The sequence below is a fragment of the Euleptes europaea genome, chromosome 5, assembly GCF_029931775.1.
Source record: "Euleptes europaea isolate rEulEur1 chromosome 5, rEulEur1.hap1, whole genome shotgun sequence".
Classification (NCBI taxonomy): Eukaryota; Metazoa; Chordata; class Lepidosauria; order Squamata; family Sphaerodactylidae; genus Euleptes; species Euleptes europaea.
In genome coordinates, this window is record NC_079316.1 from 30159421 (window position 1) to 30182151 (window position 22731).

Sequence of the window (22731 nt, forward strand, 5' to 3'; positions counted from 1 at the left end):
TTGGTTCTTGTGGGTTATCCGGGCTGTGTAACCGTGGTCTTGGTATTTTCTTTCCTGACGTTTCACCAGCAGCTGTGGCAGGCATCTTCAGAGGATTAACACTGAAGTTAATCCTCTGAAGATGCCTGCCACAGCTGCTGGCGAAACGTCAGGAAAGAAAATACCAAGACCACGGTTACACAGCCCAGATAACCCACAAGAACCAATGAACTCTGACCGTGAAAGCCTTCGACAATACTTCATCAGAATGTTTCTGCATTGTTCCTGTTTCAGTTCATTTGTAATTTTAAGGACAGCCACCAATTCAAACCAAGGAGCCAAAAATAAGTCATCTCGCTCACTATATGTGAGATGCAAATCATCAGAAATGATTAGGTTAGGGTTTGCAACATTGCAAGACAGCATCATGATCTGTGGCACTGCATCATGAGTAATACTAGCCTTGAATCTCACAAGTGGCTGGTTCTCTACCACAACTATGACAAACTGCATTGTCATAGTATAGTTTAATTCAACTATGACCAACTGCATTGGTCAGACCTCACTTGGAATACTGTGTCCAGTTTTGGGCTCCACAATTTAAGAAGGATGTTGACAAGTTGGAGCGTGTCCAGAGGAGGGCGACCAGAATGGTCAAAGGTCTGGAATCCATGCCCTATGAGGAGAGACTTAGGGAGTTGGGTTTGTTTAGTTTGGAGAAGAGAAGGTTGAGGGGAGACATGATAGCCATGTTTAAATATTTGAAGGGATGTCATGTTGATGAGGGAACTAGCTTGTTCTCTGTTGCTTCAGAGACTAGGACACAGAGTAATGGATTTAAACTAAGAGAAAAGCGATTCCACCTAAACATTAGGAAGAACTTCCTGATGGTGAGGGCTGTTCGATGGTGGAATGCACTGCCTCGGAGGGTGGTGGAGTCCTGACTTTGGTGGTCTTTAAGCAGAGGCTGGATGGCCATTTGTCAGGAGTGCTTTGATTGTGGATCCTGCATGGTGGGGGGAGGGTTGCGGTCACTGGGGGTGTGGGGGGGAGGTAGTTGTTAATTTCATGCATTGAGCAGGGGTTTGAACTAGATGACCCTGGTGGTCCCTTCCAACTCTATGATTCTATAATTCTAAAACAGTGGCGTTGTACAAGGCCTCATCATGGCTCTGGGAAAAGCCATACAATACAAAAGCAATTGATACCCAGGGACAATCTGTTCCATGTGGTCAGGTTCACCCTGCAACACAACTGAACTGCATATAAGAGGCAGTCACAAGTTACCCAAATCACAAGAAGGCTTCCCACACCCTCAACAGCATGCCACTGACTTTATAAGTGAAAGCCACTTTGTGTTCCCATTGCCATTAGGCCACAGTTATCAGGGAGTTTGGCTCATACTCAAGACCAGAAGCAAGTCTGAGGAGGGGGTGCTGTAAGCAGGATGTAGAAATAGTCACTAGTGTAGTTGGCTCTAAAAAGAGTATTAGACTAGTTCACTGAGCACCAGTTCATCGATGATTATCACCCCCAATGTCTAAATGAAGCCTCTATGTTCACAGACAACAGCCCACTGAATACCAATCTTGAGAGGCAACCACAGGAGTGGCTTTCACCTTCATGCCCTTGTAGATTTTTTCAAGAGGCATTTGGTAGGCTACTGTGTGTAAAGGGGATACTGGAACTAGATGAATTGTTGGTCTGATCCAGAATGGCTGCTCGTGCTCCTGGTAGTAGGTTTGTTCCAACAGTAACTTGCAGGCCTTACCATACTCTGTTCTATGGACTATAGATATTGTAAAGAAGCAACGTTATGGTTCATTCTTTTGTAATTGGGCAAAAATAACTAGCAAATTACCAAGGGCCAATCTGGACATGGTCAATATTTAATAGGAACTTTTTTTTTCTAATGTAAGAATGTAGCTCAACATCCTTTACAGGCACTTGGCTGCCATGTATAGATCTAAAACTTTTCAGTGGTGCTAGCTCGAAGCCCTTCCTTTCTTCCATTACCTGCCCCATACCATCATTTCCTACATCCCAATACAGACACTGTACTGATATACACTCTTAAGTGGTAAACAACTGGTGCTCACCAGCTGTGGTTGTTCAGTCCCATGTAACAGACAGTTCCAGTAATGTAACATGGCAGTTGTAAGGAAATCAATGAATGACTGGTGAAGACAGCAAGCGAGTCCATCATGAATTACATACGTATAATGGACTATAGTGTGTGCAGTGTTCCTAAACAACAGGGTTAGCATTCAGTCTAGCTAAACAGAAGGCTCTAGAAAGACGAGCCAACAAATATCTAGCTTTATTCACGTACAGACCTGTTCGTACCATTTCTCCATACAAACCCATAATTGTACAAGAAAAAATAGTCATCATGCATGTTTTCTCTTATGCAACCTTTTTTTTCCTGGAAGGGCATGCAAGCCCTTTCAGGAAAAAAATAATGCATAAAACAAGCATACTTTACTCCAAAAAGCACACTGCTTTCCAAAGTGTAATGAGTTTGCTTTGAACTTCTCCGCATTATACATCTACTTAACTTCTCTGCATTATACATCTAATTAAAGTTTTTATGTGTTGTAAATATTTTGAATCATCCTTCAGGGTGAAAGTGCAAATGGAAATAGTACATGGATGACTATTCATCCATGACTCTGAATTTTTTTATAGCATTATTTTAGCAGGGGGTATTAAAATATGGTAATTTGAAACAAGATGTTTCTATTCCAGTCTTAATGCAAGTCAAAACAAAAGCTGATAGATCAGCAGCATCCAAAATTGCATGGCCTAAATCCAGAAATTTAACAAATTGTATTAACTGCAATTAAATTGCACAGTCAAAAGGAGGCAAAAGATTACTGCTTATTCATATAACTTATGAACTCGTTAGTAATAACTAGTAGCACTAACACAAAGATAACAAATCTCATCAGGACTTAAATCCCACAAAAACATTTATTTTTACCTTTTTCTATAGTAAATTCTATTCAGAAGAATTAAATCTCCCAGTTGTTTTTTGTTGACTTAAAGAGACAAGCATCTGTGGCCCCATGGAATAAGACACACGGGATGGATCAAAGACTCTTCTGTTAAGTGACAGTTTTCCTCTAATAAAAGAAGTTTTCCTTCACTGAAGACTTATCTGACAAAAGAAGTCTTCCTTCTCATTCAGCAAAAGGTAGAACATGAATCCAGCTCACTGTTTAGAAGGAACTGAGAAAAACTTTAAAGTCTCACAGACAATAATATATTTCTTCCCTTTACAATGAATGCTTATTGGTGCAATGAAGTTTGAGGGAAGCATATTTTCCACTGATTTATGTAGGATTTACTTCCAACTAAGATTTTTGCATTCAGATGTAATTGTGGAATGTGAACATAGGCCCAAGGGATTTGATACTGTAGAATAATTAATGGGGGAGGGGGGAGATGTTGCTGGAAAGTAGGGGGAGGGTGACAGCAGGGAAATTGACACTTTTTACTGTTTTATATTATTACTGTTTTGTAGCCCAGGTTGAAAGTACAGGATAAAAATTAGGGTTCCCAAGTGCCCACTTATGGTGGGTAATCTACCGGTGCTTGCTCGTGTTGCCTGCCGACTCTCAGGCGTCGGCGGGCAGGAGCAGTTGGGGGAAGGGAGGGGGAGCATGCGGTGTGATGACATCATGAGTGTCATCATGGGTGCCGGAGAAAAAAAGCATCCTCAGACGACCACGGGAACGAGGGAAGCAATGAAGGTAAAACAGGCTGCAAGCAGTGCCAAGTCCTCATGCCAAACAACTGATTGGAAAAAAACAGCTGATTAGCAGCAAGGCTGTAGGGAGGTGCGGGGAGAGTAGTTGGAGAGAACAAGGTGTGTCGCCTTATTTTCACCCCTCCAGCCACCCTCCCCGTGCCTCCCAGAGCCTTGCCGCCAATCAGCTGTTTTTTTCAATCAGCTGTTTGGCGCGAGGCAGGAGGACAGGGCGCTGCTCGCAGCCTGTTTTACCTTAGTTGCTTCCCTCGTTCCGGTGGTCATCTGAGGCTGCTTTTTTTCTTCGGCACCCCAGGTGGGGCCGCCCTGCCAAACCAGTGGTGACGTCATCACGTAGATGACGCTAATCTCCACCTCCAACCCCGCCTCCCTAAACCTCCTGCTGGTTGCAAGGAAGGGCCTGGCAGCCCTAACAAAAATGTCTCAAATAAATGGAATATGTAAATATATGTACAAATATCCTTTTATTCATTAGGTCCCTTCTGGATTCAGGCTGGTAGGCATGAACTCGGAACACCGGTCGGGCTAGACATTTAAGTTTAACAGAACTATATCCGTGAGTAAATCTGGACCTGTTAGAAAGTTGAGCAGCCAAGGCCTTCCAGGGGTCAGGACCATTGCTTAAAGAACCGTCACGGAACTGTCAACAATCAGAAATATCTACTGAAGTCACATTTCTAACAGCTGATTCATGACACAACTAGACCAGGGCAGTCTCACAGTCTGTTGGCACAGTCTGAGGAGGCAACGTTCTTCTGTTTTTCCTTAACAAACATGACTTTGTTGCAATTATCTGCAAATGTTTACTTTGTACATTTCCCATTAATCCCCTCATAAGTACAAAGCTACAAATTCTGGATATATTTGCAGTCCCTGGCTCCAACACGATTGAGAAATAGAACAGTTGCTGCCTTATCTTAGCATAACTTTGTTATATAGCAGCTTCGGACATCTCAGTGCCTTTATGGTCATCAACTGCCCTAAAGCAGAAGTCTGCAATCCTAAAAATTATTAGGGAAAGCATTAAAAGAGAAGCCTCTGCTTGGCCTTGAAAGACATTGACCAGGATCCAATTTGTTTCTGAACAACTAAACAGCCAAACATTAAGCAATGCACTGTATACACCATTGAGAGGTAGTGAATCAGTCAAGGCAATACATTAAAATTAAGCTTTGTTTTTATTACAAAATCAGGATTCTGTTCAGTGATCACTTTTTTGTGTGTAAAGTGCCATCAAGTCGCAGCCGACTTATGGCGACCCTTTTGGGGTTTTCATGGCAAGAGACTAACAGAGGTGGTTTGCCAGTGCCTTCCTCTGCACAGCAACCCTGGTATTCCTTGGTGGTCTCCCATCCAAATACTAACCAGGGCTGACCCTGCTTAGCTTCTGAGATCTGACGAGATCAGGCTAGCCTGGGCCATCCAGGTCAGGCCGATCACTTTTTTAGGCTATTTTAATCATGATTTTAAGATGGTTTTATCTTATTTTAATTGTACTATATGATTACTTGGTTTTTGAGCCACTCTGAGCCCTGCTTTGGATAGGGTAGGGGGCTCTGGGGTTGAGTTTGGGGAACCAAGGGGGCGGTGGCCCAAAAGGTTTGGGAACCACCAGTCTCCACAGTGTCCCCTCCAGTGCTCACAAAAAAATAATTCTACAGGAATACAATTGTATGCAAATAGTTGTGTTATGTCACCCTTCCTTCTCGGGCATCTTAATCCCTCTTTTCTTTCCCTCATCCCAAAAAATCCCATAAATACATCCTGCAAGGGGGGGGCCTCTGCCATATTTGATTAGACCAGTGCTTCATCCACTGCAGGGCTCCACCTGACAGTGGACAGATTGAAAAAAAATTAAATATTTTTTTGTCCAGTGGTTCTCCTTGTATGTGTTTTCAGTGCCATCAAGTCGCTTCTGATTTATGGTGACCCTATGGATTAATGACCTCCAAAATGCCCTATCACAGGTCTTGCCAACTGAGAGCCGTGGCTTCCTTGATTGAGTCAAACCATCTCATTTTGGGTCTTCTCCTTTTCCTGCTGCTTTCAACTTTTCCTAGCATTATTGCTAGGATTTCCTAGCATTATAGGTTCTCCTTGGCATACAGAAAATGCAACAGCAACTGTCAAACACCACAAAATTACTTCGGAACACCACAGCAAAACCAACAGAAGCAACTAAAAACCAAAACCCTATTTTTCTCTGACCATGGCTGCTGAAGACAAGTTCCCACACATAGTACGCTCTTTATTTCGTGAAAGCCCAAGTTGGTAGCAGTGGTCATAAAATGACCACTGGTTCTGCACAAAACCACTGAATAGCTAGATCACCCACCTAAGCACTGTAACATGCAATCAATTTGTGAACTAAAAAAAAAAAATTCACTTCACAGAAGAGAGGAAGAGCTCACTTAAATTTGTTGCTTCCGATCCCGCCTCTCAGATGAATAGGCCATGCCATGCACAACAGTTCTTAAGAAACAGTAGCCATTTTGTCTTGCTCGCATCAACTCTTACCATCATTTCTGGAGGCAAAGATTCTACAAGGCATTTCTTCCCATGGGTAAGTAACGTATTCTTATTTATTTAGGGATAAACAAAGGGCTGTGACTCAGTAGAAGAGCCTCTGCTTTGCATATTAAAGGTCCCAGGTTCATTCCCTCCAGCTAAAAGCACCTCCAGCTAAAAGGATCAGGTGGCAGATGGTGAGAAAGACCTCTGCTTGGACTGACGGTCTGATTCGGTATAAAGCAGCTATGTGAACGTTCTTGTGTATGTGTTTTAACTTGTGTAATATTTATTTTTACACTCCAAGATGAGTTAAGGGCAAAAAGTGATTCTTTAACAGCCCATTCCTGAACTGAAAGGACGAAAGCCTTTTGGAGGCTAGGAAAGGGCTACATCTGAGTAAGTGGCACGGCTGCCGGCGGCCATGCCACTTACTCCACCCAGGTGGGCACAATGTAGGCAGGGAGACCCGGATGCTGGTCTCCCAGCGCTGCTGTGGAAGTGCCGCCCAGGGACGCCAGTTGGGCCTTCCGCTGGCGTCCCACCAGCGCAAAGCCCCACACCAGCGCCCCGGGGGGTGTTCCTGGGGCGGAGCTGCCAGTAGGCAGCTTCCCGTCCCCTTTCACCCCAGGTACAGTGACAGGGAGGACAGCGTTGCTGCGCCAGCTTTTTGCTGGCACAGCCTTGCTGTTCTCAATGGGGCAACATGCCTTATTTAAAAAATAAGAAGCCTTCAAAAGGCTTTTTAAAGCCTTTCGGCGGCCAGGGAATGGCTTTGAAGGCACTGCAGCGGCACCTCAGCCACACCGTCCCCGGCCGCCGAAGGCTCAGGAACGGGCTGTAAGACGCTATGTTTTTGCAGTACCTTACCAAACATCTGGTGATAACAGCAACAAAATATTTACTACAATGATGTCATATGCTGCAACTTCTCAGAAATGTAGCCTACAAGTTCTTCCCACACTGACCAAAGAACTTCACTGCAGCTGGCAGTTTCCTATCAATACTAAGAAACTGTTTAAGCAAGTGTGACCAAGCCATTTTCCTCGGAACTTCCTGTGTAAAGTTTTGCTATCCTACGTCAATTCTAATCCTATTTTTAAAAGGTAGGTTTCTATACCTATGATTTCTGAAGAAACCTATCAGGAACTCAGATTGAGTGTGTCCGGGGGTGGGTGGGAATTAAAGGGCATTATTCAACCATTCACCAAGTGCTACATGAATGGGACAGCAATTACACATAAACCACCCTGTTCTACTGTGAAACCCCCAATCACTGAGTTATCCTCAAGGTCAGCTGCAATATAGCAATCCAAAAGGTTTTTGATATGCACAGCACAACTGAATCTATCGAGGAGGATGAGAGTTATTGCCACCCCGTTTATCAGTGATCAAGAACACCTATAATGGTAGTTCATCATTACATATAGAAAATATGAGTGGCAATGTTTTCCAGCACAGGGAAAAGTCATTGATTTACTCTGGGAAAGCACTGAAACAAAATCATTCCTGTTGATTTGTGAAATTTAGAAATTAGGTCAATGGAAGCATGTTCAAACTTCATTTCATGTTGCAGTGCCAGATACCCACAATTTAAATTTTACAGCCATCGTGTGATGTTCAAAGAGAAGCCCTTTCCCACAGCATCAATTCACATGGCACATATTTAGGCTTGGACTCTACGGCGCCGTTCCTTCAGTGCAGCAGCATCTTCTCAGATGAAACAGTTTTGCCAGCAGTAGAGGAGCGGAGAGAGATTTTTGCCAATTCCCCATTCCTGATGCAGACTCCCAATTTGCTTTCTGCCCTGTTCTTTCGGGCCCACTGACCTGCAGGACCAAAATGTCAGAGGCACAGAAGACTGCAGTGACAGCAGGAATACAGGAAAGTTGCCTTCCTCTAGTGCAACTCCACTTGCAACGTTTAGAATCCAAGCCCTAGTTTTTACTGCATGTATCTTTCTCCAGTTGTATGCAGGGCTCTATGTGCCAAAGATACACAGTGTTACATGACGCATGTGGTTTTTTACTATTAATCTATATCACCTTTCTATTAAAAAAAATCCAAAGTGACTTAACAGCATAAAATACTACAATACATTTTAAAAACAATCAACTGATAAATAGAGGTTGGCTGTAGTGGATCCGTTCTGCCGGCAGTGGCACTTTTCTCTGGCACAACGCACCTTCAAAAAGCTTTTCTGCCATTTGAGCCACATCAAAATGTCACATCCAATGCATGCATCGCCAACTGGAAAGCACTTTTTGATGCAGACCATAGCATTTAGAATAAGTCACAGAAATGTCACAATGTATGTGTGTCACAGGCAGCCTATGGCAACCCCAGCAAGAGGATTACAAGGCAAGTGAGAAGCAGAGGTGGTTTGCCATTTGCCTTCCTCTGCAGAGTCTTCCTCGGTGGTCTCCCTTCCAAGTATTGACCCTGCTTAGCTTCCGAGATCTGACAAGATAGGGCTATACCATGCCACCTTCCCTCCAATGTCACAATGGATAAGCAAAAAAAAAAAGTCCAGAAAGTTTTCATGTGAATGAGTTTTTAGAATGTGAATGAAACAGACATGTAACACTGTGTGTAAAAACCAGTGTGGTGAGCCAAACTACTCTAGAATTCTGTGAGTAGAATTCTAGATGAGTAATTTAGCCCTTATTGACAGTGATAGCCCTTATCCCCCAGTCTTCTTTAAGATGGGGGGGGGGCTAAAATGTGGGTGCCTTTTCCCACTAGCAGAACCTAAAGCATCTTGGAGATATTCTCAATCAGGGAAAGGTATTAACCACTCTATCCCTGGCACCAAAGCCCCAATCCATTCCCCCCCTTGGTGATTTTTAGGGCCAGATATAGAGTCCTAAGCATCGGACTCCACTGTCACATGTAATCCAACTTTCAATTCTATCCAGACCCACCCAGATTCAAAACCCAACTGTGTCAAACATCAGCACTCTCTCCGAGTCAAACCTCCCTCAAAAGGTTATTGCAAGGATAAAATGCTCCAAGTCCATCTTTGGAGGAAAGTCTGAACAAAAATACATTAGTGGTTTGTTAAAAGAGAAGTTACTGTCAGAATCAAAGGTGGTAACAAAGCATTCCTTAAGTCAAACTGCATTGAAGAAGGCAAGTGGGGCCACTTGGCTACTCAGACAGCCAAGGAAAACTTACGGTATTCCTCATCCCACCCCTTCAAAATCTTTATAACATTTTCCAGAGGTCTCAAACAGACTGCAGCTGAACTCCTGTGAACCATTTTTCAGTACACTTCCCAAGTTATTGTAATAGCTATGGCTCTGTTTTCTGGGTTGTTGTTTTTTTAAGAAAAGATTTCAGCATCAGAACATTTATTCTTTTGCCAAGGTCTGCAAATTTGTCACTCTCACAAGCAGTTCAGAACTGCCCCTTGTGGAAGTATAAGGGAGCTGCCCGTTGTTGCATTTGACATTTAATCCACACATAGCAGCTGTCAGACTCTACTAACAATGGATTTTTAAAAGTCCAGTTTTGGAGCTAAAGTAGCCATTCCCCAGTCTTTAAAGGACGATGCAGGAATAGTAGCAAGTATTACCTCTACATGAATTTGAAGGCCCATTCAATGGCTGATAACTTCAAAAGGCTCCAGGACAATCTACTGGTAAGTAAATGATGCATTTTAAACTTGTTTTTTGTTTCTTTGACAAACTTTCCATAATATATTCACCCTCCACTAAGTTTCTCCCCCCCCCCCAGTCTAAATTAGCAACAGAAATCTAACAAGTGCCTGTTATAATAATGAAATATACTGGTTTGGGGGGAAATGTTTCACAGTTGCATTCATCTTTCTGCGTGACCAAACATTAATTTACAGCCATTCCCTATATTTATTAGGATAGAAAGTAGAATTTTTAGCAAAAATTTTAAAAAGGAGAAAGGGGTGTCTCAAATAAAATTTATATTTCTTTTAATCATGCAACAGCTTTAAAAAAAAAAAAAAAAGATGGGCAGATTGTTTTGTACTGGGAGACCACACAGGAAATGTTTGTGATTCCTCCTCACAAATTGTCACAACCATTAGAATTGTAAGACTAGAAGTTTAGCTCTTTAAAAATTAATATCAGGACTATCAAGTTCTACCAAGAGTCAAAGAATAGCCGTTGTCAAGAAATTGAGAGCTCCAAACAGTAAACTAGTAGAAGATGTACAAGAAGGAGTCCAGTTAAAATTAATAATTTGGAAGAGAGAAAGCAATATGAGCCTCATGCAGGTGGATCCTTTCTCAGCCACCAGCTAAACCCCAAGAAGACTGATTGTCCCCAAGGACTGAGCACTCTGGCGCTGGATCAGTGTGGGGTCAGGCGATCATCTCGATGCGATTTGGGAAGAAGACAGTTCCCAAAGAGTTGCTGTTTCCTTCACATGTTTCTCAGATGGATGTGGCTTTAAGGAGAGCGTAAGAAATCCTATTCTATTCCTCTCAGTGTCTGTGCAGCAGCACTTCATGAATCCACAGATTTTCTCAATTAGCAGATGGCTGTATTATGCTTATGACTGCTTGCAAAGTTCTCTGCACATTCATGTATGAAACAGATGATTGGTACTGGTTGGGTGAAGGAGTTAAAAAGTTGCATAAGCTGATAAGGACAGAAGAATTCAAACTGCTTAAAAAACACAGATGTACACTATCCCACTTTTACTCCTACTGAATTCCATTATATTACTTCCATTATTTAGACACACACATGTCTTCTAAGGTAGCCAGCAGAGTTTGTGAAGTGATCTGTCTCTTTTTTTGTTAAACAGAACTGTGTATGCTACAGTTATTTCCATTTCCACTTTGTTTTAATCCTTAAGCAAAAAAGAATAGTCTAATGTAAAACAAACATTTAAATTGCTTCAGTTTCAAAACCTTCAAGACTCAGCTGATGGAAAGAAACTCTTTGTGGATGCCTTAAGTAAAGGGAAATGGTTAACACATGAAACTATTTTCAAAGGTTTGCATGAACACAAGGAAATGTAGTAGTGTTTGGTGCAATATTTCTGCAATCTCCTTAGCTTGCTGACCTCCAAAACTAGGATTATACCATACGCATCATATTTTCTCTTTGCTGTTCTTCCATTCTTGGTCCTAGGACACAGGGCCAATTATTGGTCCTAGGACAAAGCACCAAGTGTACTTTTCAAAATCCGATGCCTAAAAATGTCTTTCATAGTGTTGAAACAGTTTCTCGTACATATGGATTCCTTCCTTGCCAGAACATTAATGGCTTCAAAGGTCTAACAAATAGGAAAGGAACTGCTGTTCAATGGCTCCATTTACATTAAAATGCCACATGAGAATTATCCATGCAACCAGGTGACAGTATGCCGATGGTTTCAATACAAAACGCGAGTTTTATAGGACAAGCGAAAATGAAGGGGTGTGACTTTTAAGCAGGGGACCCTCTAAGAATTATGTGGGGCATCTAATTTCCACTCCCCGGCTACTACTTCTTTCCTTACTTCGTTTCCAGCTGGGCGAAATGTTTTCATACTAGTGGCTGTTACTGTCAAAGACTGAGGCGCCAGGGTGTGGACACTCCTTAAGGTTGGGGTGATCTCTGCAATACACAGCATAAAGCACCTTCTACCATTGCATGGACCCCACCACAATGAAGCTGAACCCTGTTCTTTAACATGCCAAGCAGCATAGGGGAGGGGCCGTGGCTCCGTGGTAGAGCATCTGCTTGGCATGCAGAAGGTCCCAGGTTCAATCCCTGGCATCTCCAGTTAAAGGGACTAGGCAAGTAGGTGATGTGAAAGACCTCTGACTGAGATCCTGGAGAGCCGCTGCTGGTCTGAGTAGACAATACTGACTTCGATGGACCGAGGGTCTGATTCAGTAGAAGGCAGCTTCATGTGTTCAATGCCCATAATAGCATGTTGGTAATCATGTTGCAGAAATACTGGATGGAACAAGAACATTGATATAAACAGTGTCACCAGATGTCTTGTGTTTTTCTGGTTCAAAAACCATACTTCCTCATTCCTAGCCGTCTTTGCGTCTGCCAAGAAGCACCTCCCTCAAAATGAGCAGCAGGAGCAATGCAGCTGCAGCAAGCCAAGTTAGACCTCATAGTCCATCTAGCTCTGTCCTGTCTAAGCTGACTGGTGGTGGCTCTCTGTGGTCTCAGGCGCAGTAAGGTTCTTCCCAGCACCGCCATACCCGAGATGCTTTAACTGGAGAAACAAAGAATTAAGTCCAGGATTTTTGGCCTGCAAAGCATATGCTCTACCAGAGAACTGCAGCCTCTTCCCAAATGAGACTACCAGCATGTCCCTTCTTAAGTCTGAGAAGTGGGTACACAGACCAATAAATACTGACACTTACAAATTAATTTGGGATTGTCAACGTCAATATTTACCTGTGAATGTCAGCATTCATGACATTTTGGAAATTCACTTAGCGAGACAATGCATAAAGAATAATGAAAAAGAGAGAAAACATCTTGTATTTCTATCTGTAAAATAAATGAATTTGTGGGCAGGGAAGGGATCCTAAGAATTGGAGCCACCTATTTAGGTGCCCCATGAGTAATGAGGATCTAGTAATGTTGTCTCGACACCCTAGTGGGTGGGTAGCATTTGTAGCAGTTGTAGCATTTCTAAGCTGCCATTCACCATAAATATTCATCCGGGAAGTTAATCTCTCTAGGAAGTTAATCAAAGGTTTCTCTCTAGGAAGTTAATCAAAGGTTACAAGGGTTATTCTTGTGAAAATTATTCAGTACAAATATATTTGCTCCAAATTAAACATGTATTTGCACCAGTGCTCAGAACTGCTATTTTAATTACCCACTACAGTAAATACAAGACTAACTTAAAATAAAGAGATAATATAGAAGCAATTTTTCCTCTCACTGAATTTTTCTCTCTGCTTGTAGGTGCTGAAAATTAACCAAGAATGTTGAACCCAAACAATACCAGTTTAGGAAACCACTGCAACTACAGCGCCATAATAACAAGACAAGCCATCCCAGCAATCTATGGTTTCATCTTTCTTGGAGGTATCCTACTAAATGGAGTAGCGGCCTGGGTTTTCCTACACATCCCTAGCAAGACTACCTTCGTTGTCTATCTCAAGAACATTGTCATAGCAGACCTCATCATGAGCTTAACGTTCCCATTCAAAATTCTCGCTGATACAAAAATTGCCCCTTGGCAGCTCAACGTTGTAGTCTGCCGTTTCTCGGCGGTTCTTTTTTACCTAAATATGTACATCAGCATCACCTTGTTTGGGCTCATCGGCTTTGACAGATGCTCCAAAGTTGTGAAGCCACAGTACGTCACCACTGTTCAGAGTGTTCGTTGCAGCAAAATACTCTGCTCATTAGCCTGGGCGCTGCAGATTCTTGTGTCGGTTCCCAATATGATTTTAACCAACAAAAGTCCCACCAAAGAAATTTCAGGAAGCTGTATGAAGCTCAAAAGCAATTTGGGATTAGAGTGGCACAAGGCTTCAAACTACATCTGCCTAGGAATTTTTTGGACTGTATTTGCTATACTAATAGCCTGCTACAGTTCTATAGCAAGGAAAATATACACCTCCCACAAAAAATTCAGAAGGAACTCCACGATGACAAGGAAAAAAACCAATCGGAACATTTTCACTATTATGCTTGTATTTATCATCTGTTTTGTCCCTTATCATATTGGCAGAATTCCATATACTTTAAGTCAAACTTCACCACAATACAGCTGCCAGTCAAGAAAACCTCTGTTCTACATGAAGGAATTCAGTCTAATACTGTCTGCTGCAAATGTTTGCCTAGATCCTATTATTTATGTATTTCTCTGCCAACCTTTCAAGGAAAGGCTATACAAAAAACTGCACCTCAAGCTGAAAGTATCTGAGGAACTGGAGAACTCTAGATCGAGAAGGTCAAATGCAGTTTGTGAAACTGTTATTTCATAAGCACTGTTAGCAAAATAAACTGTCAAGACTGGGACGCGTTGTACCGGTTTAAGGGAACATGTGCACGTTGTGGCAGATGTGCAAATGCTTATTCAGAGGGCAGTCACACATCCCTGTCTCAGCTGAACCATGCTACTGCTCCAACACTGGCCCCTTTTCCCACTCCCACTGCATGTTCTCTGCTCAAGAATGACTGCTGCGGTGCTTCAAAACAGAAGTCCAGTTGCACCTTAAAGACCTTACCATCATTTAGCACGAGCTTTCATGAGTCAGAGCTCACTTTTTCAGATGCAACGGAAAGAAAGAAAATCACTTTCCTCATATTTATCCAGAAAATTACCAAAAGGGAGAAAGAGGAGTGGGGTAAAGAAAGGCCTGGTATCCTAAATCAGGTGTGGTTCTCTGTATCAAGGGCTTGAACAACTTAGCTTAAATAATGAATGGTGAGAGAGGTTGGAGGTTCTAGACTCTTTCTCTCTCATGCAGTAAAAATAAGCAGAAGTGCAATAAAGTAGGGTAAATAAACTAATTAAGGTAAAAGTCTAAAACAGGAGAGAACTGACATCCACAAAGGGTATGATATATCATGTCTATTCAAGTGTGTCCCATTGGGTTATCAGAAATTATAATGAGGAATTGGGTCTTGGTTTAAACCAGGATGATGAAGTGTTTGATTTCTTGATGAATTATAATTAGACATTTTTACATTGTATACTCCCTTTGAAGTTTTTGTAGAACACTGGCTTTCAGATCTGCAACAGTATGTCCAGGGATATTAAAATGTTCACCCACTGGTTTCCCAGTATTGTGATTTCCTATGTCACATTTGTGATCATTGATTCTGTCACATAGAGACTGACATATTTGTCCAATGTAGATGGCAGAAGTGACGCTTGGCACATTATGGCATATATTAAATTAGATGATGTGCAAGGAGATGAGCCCAAGATGGTGCAACCGCTGTTTTTAGCTCTGGTCATAGAATTACCTGAATATGGGGGCAAAGTTGGCATGTAGGTTTGTTATGCCAAGTGACTTGGACTGGCAATCATCATGGCACTGTGCTGTTTACAGCACTATGACGACTTCCCACAAGGATTGTTTTCTTCTGTCTCTACTAGCAGTTTTCCTCCCATCACCTGACCACACTTACGATCCAGTAACCGAGAACTCGCCCATGGATGAGCTAATCCTGTACATCTCAAGGCTCTTATAGCTTCTTGAGAACTCATAGCGGGATTGTGAAGGCGAGTCTATCCAATTTTGATCTCCATTTAAAACAACTTGTATTCATTTCTTGGAATGCCCCACCATTTTTCCACATTTGATTCTTCTAGTCTTTCATACCACCCTGCTTTTCTTGCTCATGGTCTAAGACTTGTATATCTGGCTCCTTCTGACTCACCCACCCACCCCCGCCATTCTACCTTGTCCTTTTCTGCTCATCTTCAGGATTGACTTACTTTGTCTCCACCTCTACCTATTATTCTCATATTTTCCGTTGATTTTGTCCTGTGTTTTTTTCTGTTTTGCTTTAAAACATCTACACTCTTTTTTATTTTTAAACCCATTCTGTGATCTTTTAACCTAACTTCATTCCTTTCAAGCAAAATCATTCAACCCAAGTTCATCTTTTGATGCACCATAACATCTAATTTCCCCAGTGCCCTCTCTTTTGCCTCTCTTTATTAACTGCTACCACTCTATTATCTAACCTACTTCTCTCTCCTGTCATGCCCCAGGTTCTCTTTTTTCCTGCAAAAGAAGAGAAGTTTCCTGGGGGGGAAAGGGACCTCATTTTACCCATATAATCAATGTCATTTAGCACTATCCTTTTAAATACCGTTATTATTTTTAAATATTTTGAAACAATTATGAGCCAATTTAGACATGTGTAGGGATGAGGGGGGGTTGTTGGTGTGCACTGAATGTAAGTAGCATGATCAGTCCATGGCATGAGATGAAGAGGTCCAGCACATAGTCAGGAAATGCCCATGAAAAAGGAAAAATGTATCTCCCAAGTCACCTTTGAACAAAGTAAACCACACAGATTGCATAGCAAGAACTGGCCTCGAAATTGTCCTAGTAGGCACACACGTCAGCACACATCCCATACTGATGGGATGAAACACAGGATACAGTACAACCAGTTCCTGGAGTTATGTACACCTGGACATACTCTCAGAGTAATCCAAGTTTTTAACATGGGGCTCCCATTGGTTCAATGGAAACTGCCAAGATACCAGAGGGTGGCTGATTTACTATCATCATGAGATGCAAGACTGGTTAAGATACATACTTCAGAACAGCAAGCCCAAGAGCATCAGCATTAACAGCTGAGATTGTTTTTTTAAAATTTTTAACAGCCATATCTTAAACTGCATTAAAATTATTATACATATTGGGCTCCCATCCAGAGTAACCATCAAGTCCTCTTATGTTTAGGGCAGGTAGTGTACCTAGACTGTTAGCCGATCCCTAATTTGGACTATTTTGGAAACAGCACTCAGTTTTCAAAGTGGGTTTGCCATGTGGAAAGAGACAACATTGTTCAAGAAACAGAATCTAACCCCTCCAATACAAGTCAAACAAGTCACAGTGTTCAGTGGATCATAGAAAAGGTTTGAAATTTAGATTGGTTTGCATTGCATTGTTTAGAAAGCACACATTTTCTACAGCCATATTCATTGCATTATACTGAAGTACCTAGTCTGTCCACATACATGGGCATGGTTTAGTGTCTACCACACTCCTGAAAAAATACTTAAATAAAATAGACATCTACAGTTTACTTATAAGACATCTATATCTGCACTTTGAATATTCTGCTTGGTTTCCAGATTTTTGTTACCGTATATACTCGGGTATAAGCTGACCCAAGTATAAGCCGACCCCCCACATTTGAGGCCAGAAAAGGGAATTTCTTATTGACCCGCGTATAAGCCGAGGCCATTTTAGAGCGCAGGGCCCCTGCCCCAGGTCGCCCTCCCGCTGGCCTCCCGGGCCCTCCCAACCCACCCCAACCCACCCTGATCCCAGTGCCATCCAAGGGGGGGGAAGAGCCCCTGAACCCCCTACTTACCGGGAGAGGTGGCGAATCGGCGGCGGCGGCGCGGCCTTCCTGGGCAGGCAGGAGGCCCCTCCAGGCCGCTGCCAGCTGAAGCAAGGCACCCGGGCACGGGGGCAGCGCGGCAGGCAGGGGCCTCCTGCCGACGCAGGAAAGCCGCTGCCGGCTGAAGCAAGGCGCCTGGGTGCGGGGGCGGCACGGCGCGGCCAGCAGGGGCCTCCTGCCGACCCAGGAAGGCTGCTGCCGGCCGGGGAAACGTGCGCGGGCGATGGCGGCGGTGATGGCAGTAAGTCCCCCCCTCCCCCTCCCCCCTCCCCTACCGTATTGACCCGCGTATAAGCCGAGTTTGGCTTTTTCAGCCCTTTTTTGGGGCTGAAAAACTCGGCTTATACGCGAGTATATACGGTATTCAAAACACATACAAATGTGAAAAATATGTGAACTATGTACTTGAATTTGTGTCAGATGGAACAAGTTTTGTATCTTTTAGCCAAATTCATTAGTAAATTTGCATTCATTAATTTTAATTGAAAGGAGCACTTTTAGTTTGTCAGTTTCTGAGTTTCTCCATTCGAAAGCTTTTCCATTCTGCTTCATCTTTTCACCTTGCTTCAAATTAAATTCAGTCCCACATGCTGAACACAAGATAGAAGATTAATACTGAAAAGTTTACATGTCAATTTTTTATAGTATTACAAAAAGTTTGTAATAAATTTCCCATAAATAGGAACGCAGATTATAATATTTCCACGTATTGTTCTGTAACTAAGGATACAAGCAAGTAATAGTCCATACAATAGTCTTGATGTAATTAATGCCCTGACCTGGATGGCCCAGGCTAGCCTGATCTCATCAGATCTCAGAAGCTAAGCAGGGTCAGCCCTGGTTAGTATTTGGATGGGAGACCGCCAAGGAATACCAGGGTTGCTGTGCAGAGGAAGGCACTGGCAAACCACCTCTGTTAGTCTCCTGCCATGAAAAACCCAAAAAGGGGTCGCCATAAGTCGGCTGTGACTTGAAGGCACTTTACACACACACAATTAATGCAAGTTCCTCCTCCTCCGTTTATAAGTTAAATTGATAAGTATGGAATAATGAAGCCAGATGATGGCCAGCAAGACTGAGAAGAGATGAGATGGGCGTTCTGGATAACTTCCCGTTTCGCCTTACAAAATGAGGATGAGGCTTCCTCGATCCACGTATCTTTGTTTGTTAAAACACCACAGACGTCATGAGAATTCTTTTGAAGTATTGTAAATGAAGTGAAGCATAATTACCTGTGTTCTTATGGGAAATTTATTTTCAAAAAATTTTAATACTATGAAAAATTGACATGTAAACTTTTGAAAATTTATTAATTTACAATACAAGTTTATGTCATTTTGGGATATAATATTTTAGCCATCGTGCTGTTCATTTAGTTACTGTCTTTGTATTTGGCCAGGGTTATTTTTGTATCTAACTTCAAGATAGAAGATTCAGGTCAGGCAACAGCCTACATAAAATGAAATGAAAAAATAGCCTCATGTGAATGGGTTTCAGGTGTCCAAAGAACACAAGTCCAGATATCAGTTCTCCTTAGTGGTTCAGCCTCAGGGCTGATGAGGCAAAAAAGTAAATAAATATGTACAATGTTGTGCACGACATGTTGGTTAAACTGGGCTTCTACCCATGCAAAGCTTAATTACCAAGCCACAAATCTCTGATGTGCTGAGCACACATAGCTTTTTCTGCCTGGATAACAGGCAAGTTGAGACATGACAGTGAACACATGCAAGATCATATGGATAAGTTCTTTCGCCTCACCAGCATCACGTTGAAATCATGCTTCTGTGGTGCCTGTTTCTGCTCTTTTCTCTTTGGTAAAAGGGAGCCAGCTGGAGGTTAAACTAATAATTTATGAAATCACACTCCTTCTCCTAATAAAGCCCACAACATTCAGTTGATACTGAGTTCTGACTAAACACGGTAAGGGGGTTCCTTCAAGATAGTGAGTGTCTTCAATATGTGGAGACAAAAAGCAGCAATTGGTGCAAGGTAAAAATGTTTAATAATTAAACTGCTCCCATGAATTTTTGCATACACTTTCTCAGGGGGGTCTTTCTTAACTCAAACGTCCCAAGCATGCAATGAAACAATCATAATGGTTTCATTGCTTGCTTGGGACGCTTGAGTTAAGAAAGATCCCCCTGAGGAAGCGTATGCAAAAATTCGTAGGGGCCATTTAATTATTAAATATTTATCCCTTCCATCAATTGCTGCTTTTTGTCTCTGTTTGGTTTGGTGCGGCACTCTTTTCTTTTGTTTGCCTCTCCAATATGCGTCTAAGTGAGATCTGCAGTAGCCAGAAGCTCCTCCTGGAGGCAGAAATGAATGAACTACCTTTGTGAATCTGGTAGTCTGGTGCTTAGGTTTAGGTGAGTCATGTCCCATGTGCAATCTTGTGCTTATAAGTACAAAGGGATACATGAGTAATCTGTGGGGAGCTTTGGTGGAAACAATCATAATTTCCTTCTGTGTTTCAGTTCTGGTATTTAATTTTCATGGTTCCTAGTCAAAGCTGGAACTTTCCAGAAGCAAAGGAGTGAGCAAAGGCACTAATCCCACCAAGCCACTCCCATAACTTGTTCCCTCAGCTCTAACACAAAGCTCCTGTTCCACCCCAGTACCACCCTTGAAAGCCCCTCCTACAAGTCATGATCACAAAATGGAAGTACCATATTCAGATACAGCATACTGTTATGCTTAGAGCTACAGGTTCAGCAACAACTGGTGGAAGGAAGTTAATAGTGTGGCAGGAAGAGGCTACAGTCTTGTTAAACCTGCTGACCAAGAAGGTTGAGTAGGGAAGAAAGAACTTCATTAGTGAAGATAAAATCCATTCCAAGGTTAAGGAAGATGCAGGAAGTCAGTGGGACGCCTGGCAAGTGTGAGACTTACTCACCCAGGAATAGCGTTTCAGCTGTATCGGCTTTTCTGAGAAGGTGGAATACATTTCTCAGAAGCCAAGAGTAATTTACCAACAGACCTTTAAAAAGGGCTCAAAGCACTCCTTTCTTCTGGAAGAGTGGGAGGTAAGGAGCCACAAGAGGGTAGTACGCTGTCTGTGAAAGAACAGTGCTAGCTAAGGAAGGAAAATGTGATTCATTATTGTAAAAAATACTCTTTTGAGTGAGCAATCCTATGCAGAGTTACTCTAGTCTAAGCCTAATGATTTCAATGGATTGGAATACCTTTCCATAGGATTGCACTGTGTGACGCCTCCCTAAGGAGGTGGATCTTCATGCAAACATAAAGAGTTGTAACCAAAGGCTGGATGTGGAAATCCTTTGGACACCTTCAGCTTCAGGTAATTTATAATTAGGTGATTTAAGGTACGCCTATGAAAAGGAACTAAGCAGCTGGCTCCATTTTAGATCTAAATCAAGATGGCACGTCCCATACACAAGGAGAGCCATGATGCTTGATTTAGAATCACCAACATTGAGGATGTTTGGAGTTTTACAGCATACCTATCCACGTTGCAGATCTTTTGTTAAAAGTTATAGCCTATTCGATTCCTATTTTGGTCTCCTGTCTATATTACAGAACTGAAAGCAAAGAGGGAAACAGCAACATTTTTTTCTGTCGTCACAGCTGACTTATGGCAACCCTGTAGGGTTTTCAAGGCAAGAGATATTCAGAGTTGGTTTGCCATTGCCTGCCTCCACGTCACAACCCTGGTATTCCTTGGAAGTCTCCCACCAAATACTTGCCAGGCTCAACCCTGCTTAGCTTCTGACATCTGATGAGATCAGGCTAGCCTGGGCTATTCAGATCAGGACAGCAACATTTTGATACACAAAAATAATGACACAGTTTATCTAACTGACCTGTGCTCCATCCCAAGTATTCAACATATTAAAACCTGAAGTTGGCCAAACCTGAGAATCCTTAAATCCAGTGACTAGAGCTGTGAATGGGCAAGACAGATATTTCTACAAACGAAACAGAAAAATACTGGAAAAAAGCAATTTCGGAAAATTTCAGGTTTGGGTTTACCGAGTCCCTAAAACTGGGGGGGGGGGGAGAATGGCAAAGCCAAATGTGCAAACCGGCTTTTTCAGGAATGGCTTTCCGCGTCTCCTGCGGGGCATTTTTGCAGGTAGAGCCCCCAAATTTTCAGCATGGCTCCAAGGGACTCTCCTTGCAAGAACCCCCAAGCTTGGTGAAGATTGGGTCAGGGGCCCGGAGTTAAGGGGTCGCCCCCATCCTCCTCCATAGAAAAGAAATAGCGAAGTGGCTGTATTCAGATTCTTTAGTGGGAACTTCGCTATGTCTCTCTATGGAGGAGCTGGGATTTAAACTGTGGAAAAGTTCGCCCAGCTCCTTTCTAGAGATACCTATCTGTATCCTAAATTGATTGTATAAAAACATGCTAAGGACAATGGCTTTTCATTCACTTTTTATATAGAACATTTATACACCCCACCTTTCTCCCAACAAGCAGCACTCAAGGCAAAACTTAACAAATACAAAAAAAACTATTACATAATTAACATACATAATGAAAAACAGAAAATTATAATTTATTAAGGGACTCTGCTCCCTTCTGCCCCCCACTCTTTGAGAAAAAATACTACTTCACAAATACTTTCCTTGAGCAGTTCTTAACTGTTTAAGAAGCAAGCACCTTTAATTCTAGTTTCATTTACGTCAACCAGCACATTTGGAAACCACAAGATTTTTTTCCCCTTTCATACAACATCAGCTAAGACAAGAGGCAGAAAACTAACATAACCAATGTGCCGGAGAGGAAAAAGAAGCACATCACCGGGCAATGAGCTGACAACAATAATAGATTTAACTGATCCGTTCAACACTTCAGATACTACAGCAGCTGATAAGGCAGGTATGTAGCTTCTAATTCCTTTTGAAGCATGTACCACCTTGGCATCAGTGCAAACTAGAAGAGTGTAAATGACCAATATTTACAAATAATAATAAAAATATTATAGAACAACCCTAATAGCCCAGACTAGCCTGACCTTGTCAGATCTTGGAAGCTAAGCATGATCAATAGTTGGGTGGGAGACCACCAAAGACAACTGTGGCTGCTATGCAGAGGAAGTCAATGGCAAAGCACCTCTGCTCCTCTCTTGCCTTAAAAACCCCATGAGATGGAACTTCATGCAACTGTGACCCAATGGAGTACTTTACCTTTATAAAAGATTATATATGCACTGTGCTGAAAGTAATGGTGGTCATTGCAAAGGCCATCAAGGATTCAGTTCTGGCAACTGAGGAGCCACAGTGTAGCTTTCTCTTAATAGCATTAGTGATTGTGTGTTTTAATAGAGAGAATAAGGCGTCCAACCATAATCAGTCCCTTTATAATCTCACATTGCAAAGCAAGTTGCACAAAGAGTATGGGATTATCTCTGTTGAGGGGGATTTTCTTCCAGCTGTAGGTCAGACATTTTAGGC

At 42.3% G+C, this 22731-nt stretch overlaps 2 protein-coding genes across 2 annotated transcripts in view; one reads left to right on the plus strand and one right to left on the minus strand.

Annotated features, from left to right (window-relative positions):
* Positions 1 to 22731, minus strand: part of MED12L (mediator complex subunit 12L) — a 208297-nt gene that overhangs the window by 118604 nt on the left and 66962 nt on the right.
* On the plus strand, positions 13173 to 14198 carry P2RY14 (purinergic receptor P2Y14). The gene has a single exon (XM_056849400.1). It carries the CDS (start codon positions 13188 to 13190, stop codon positions 14196 to 14198), a length of 1011 nt encoding a protein of 336 aa, XP_056705378.1. The 5' UTR covers positions 13173 to 13187.

Excerpts from the sequence above, each read along its gene's own strand:
- P2RY14 (XM_056849400.1), top strand. The coding sequence starts at position 13,188 with ATGTTGAACCCAAACAATACCAGTTTAGGAAACCACTGCAACTACAGC.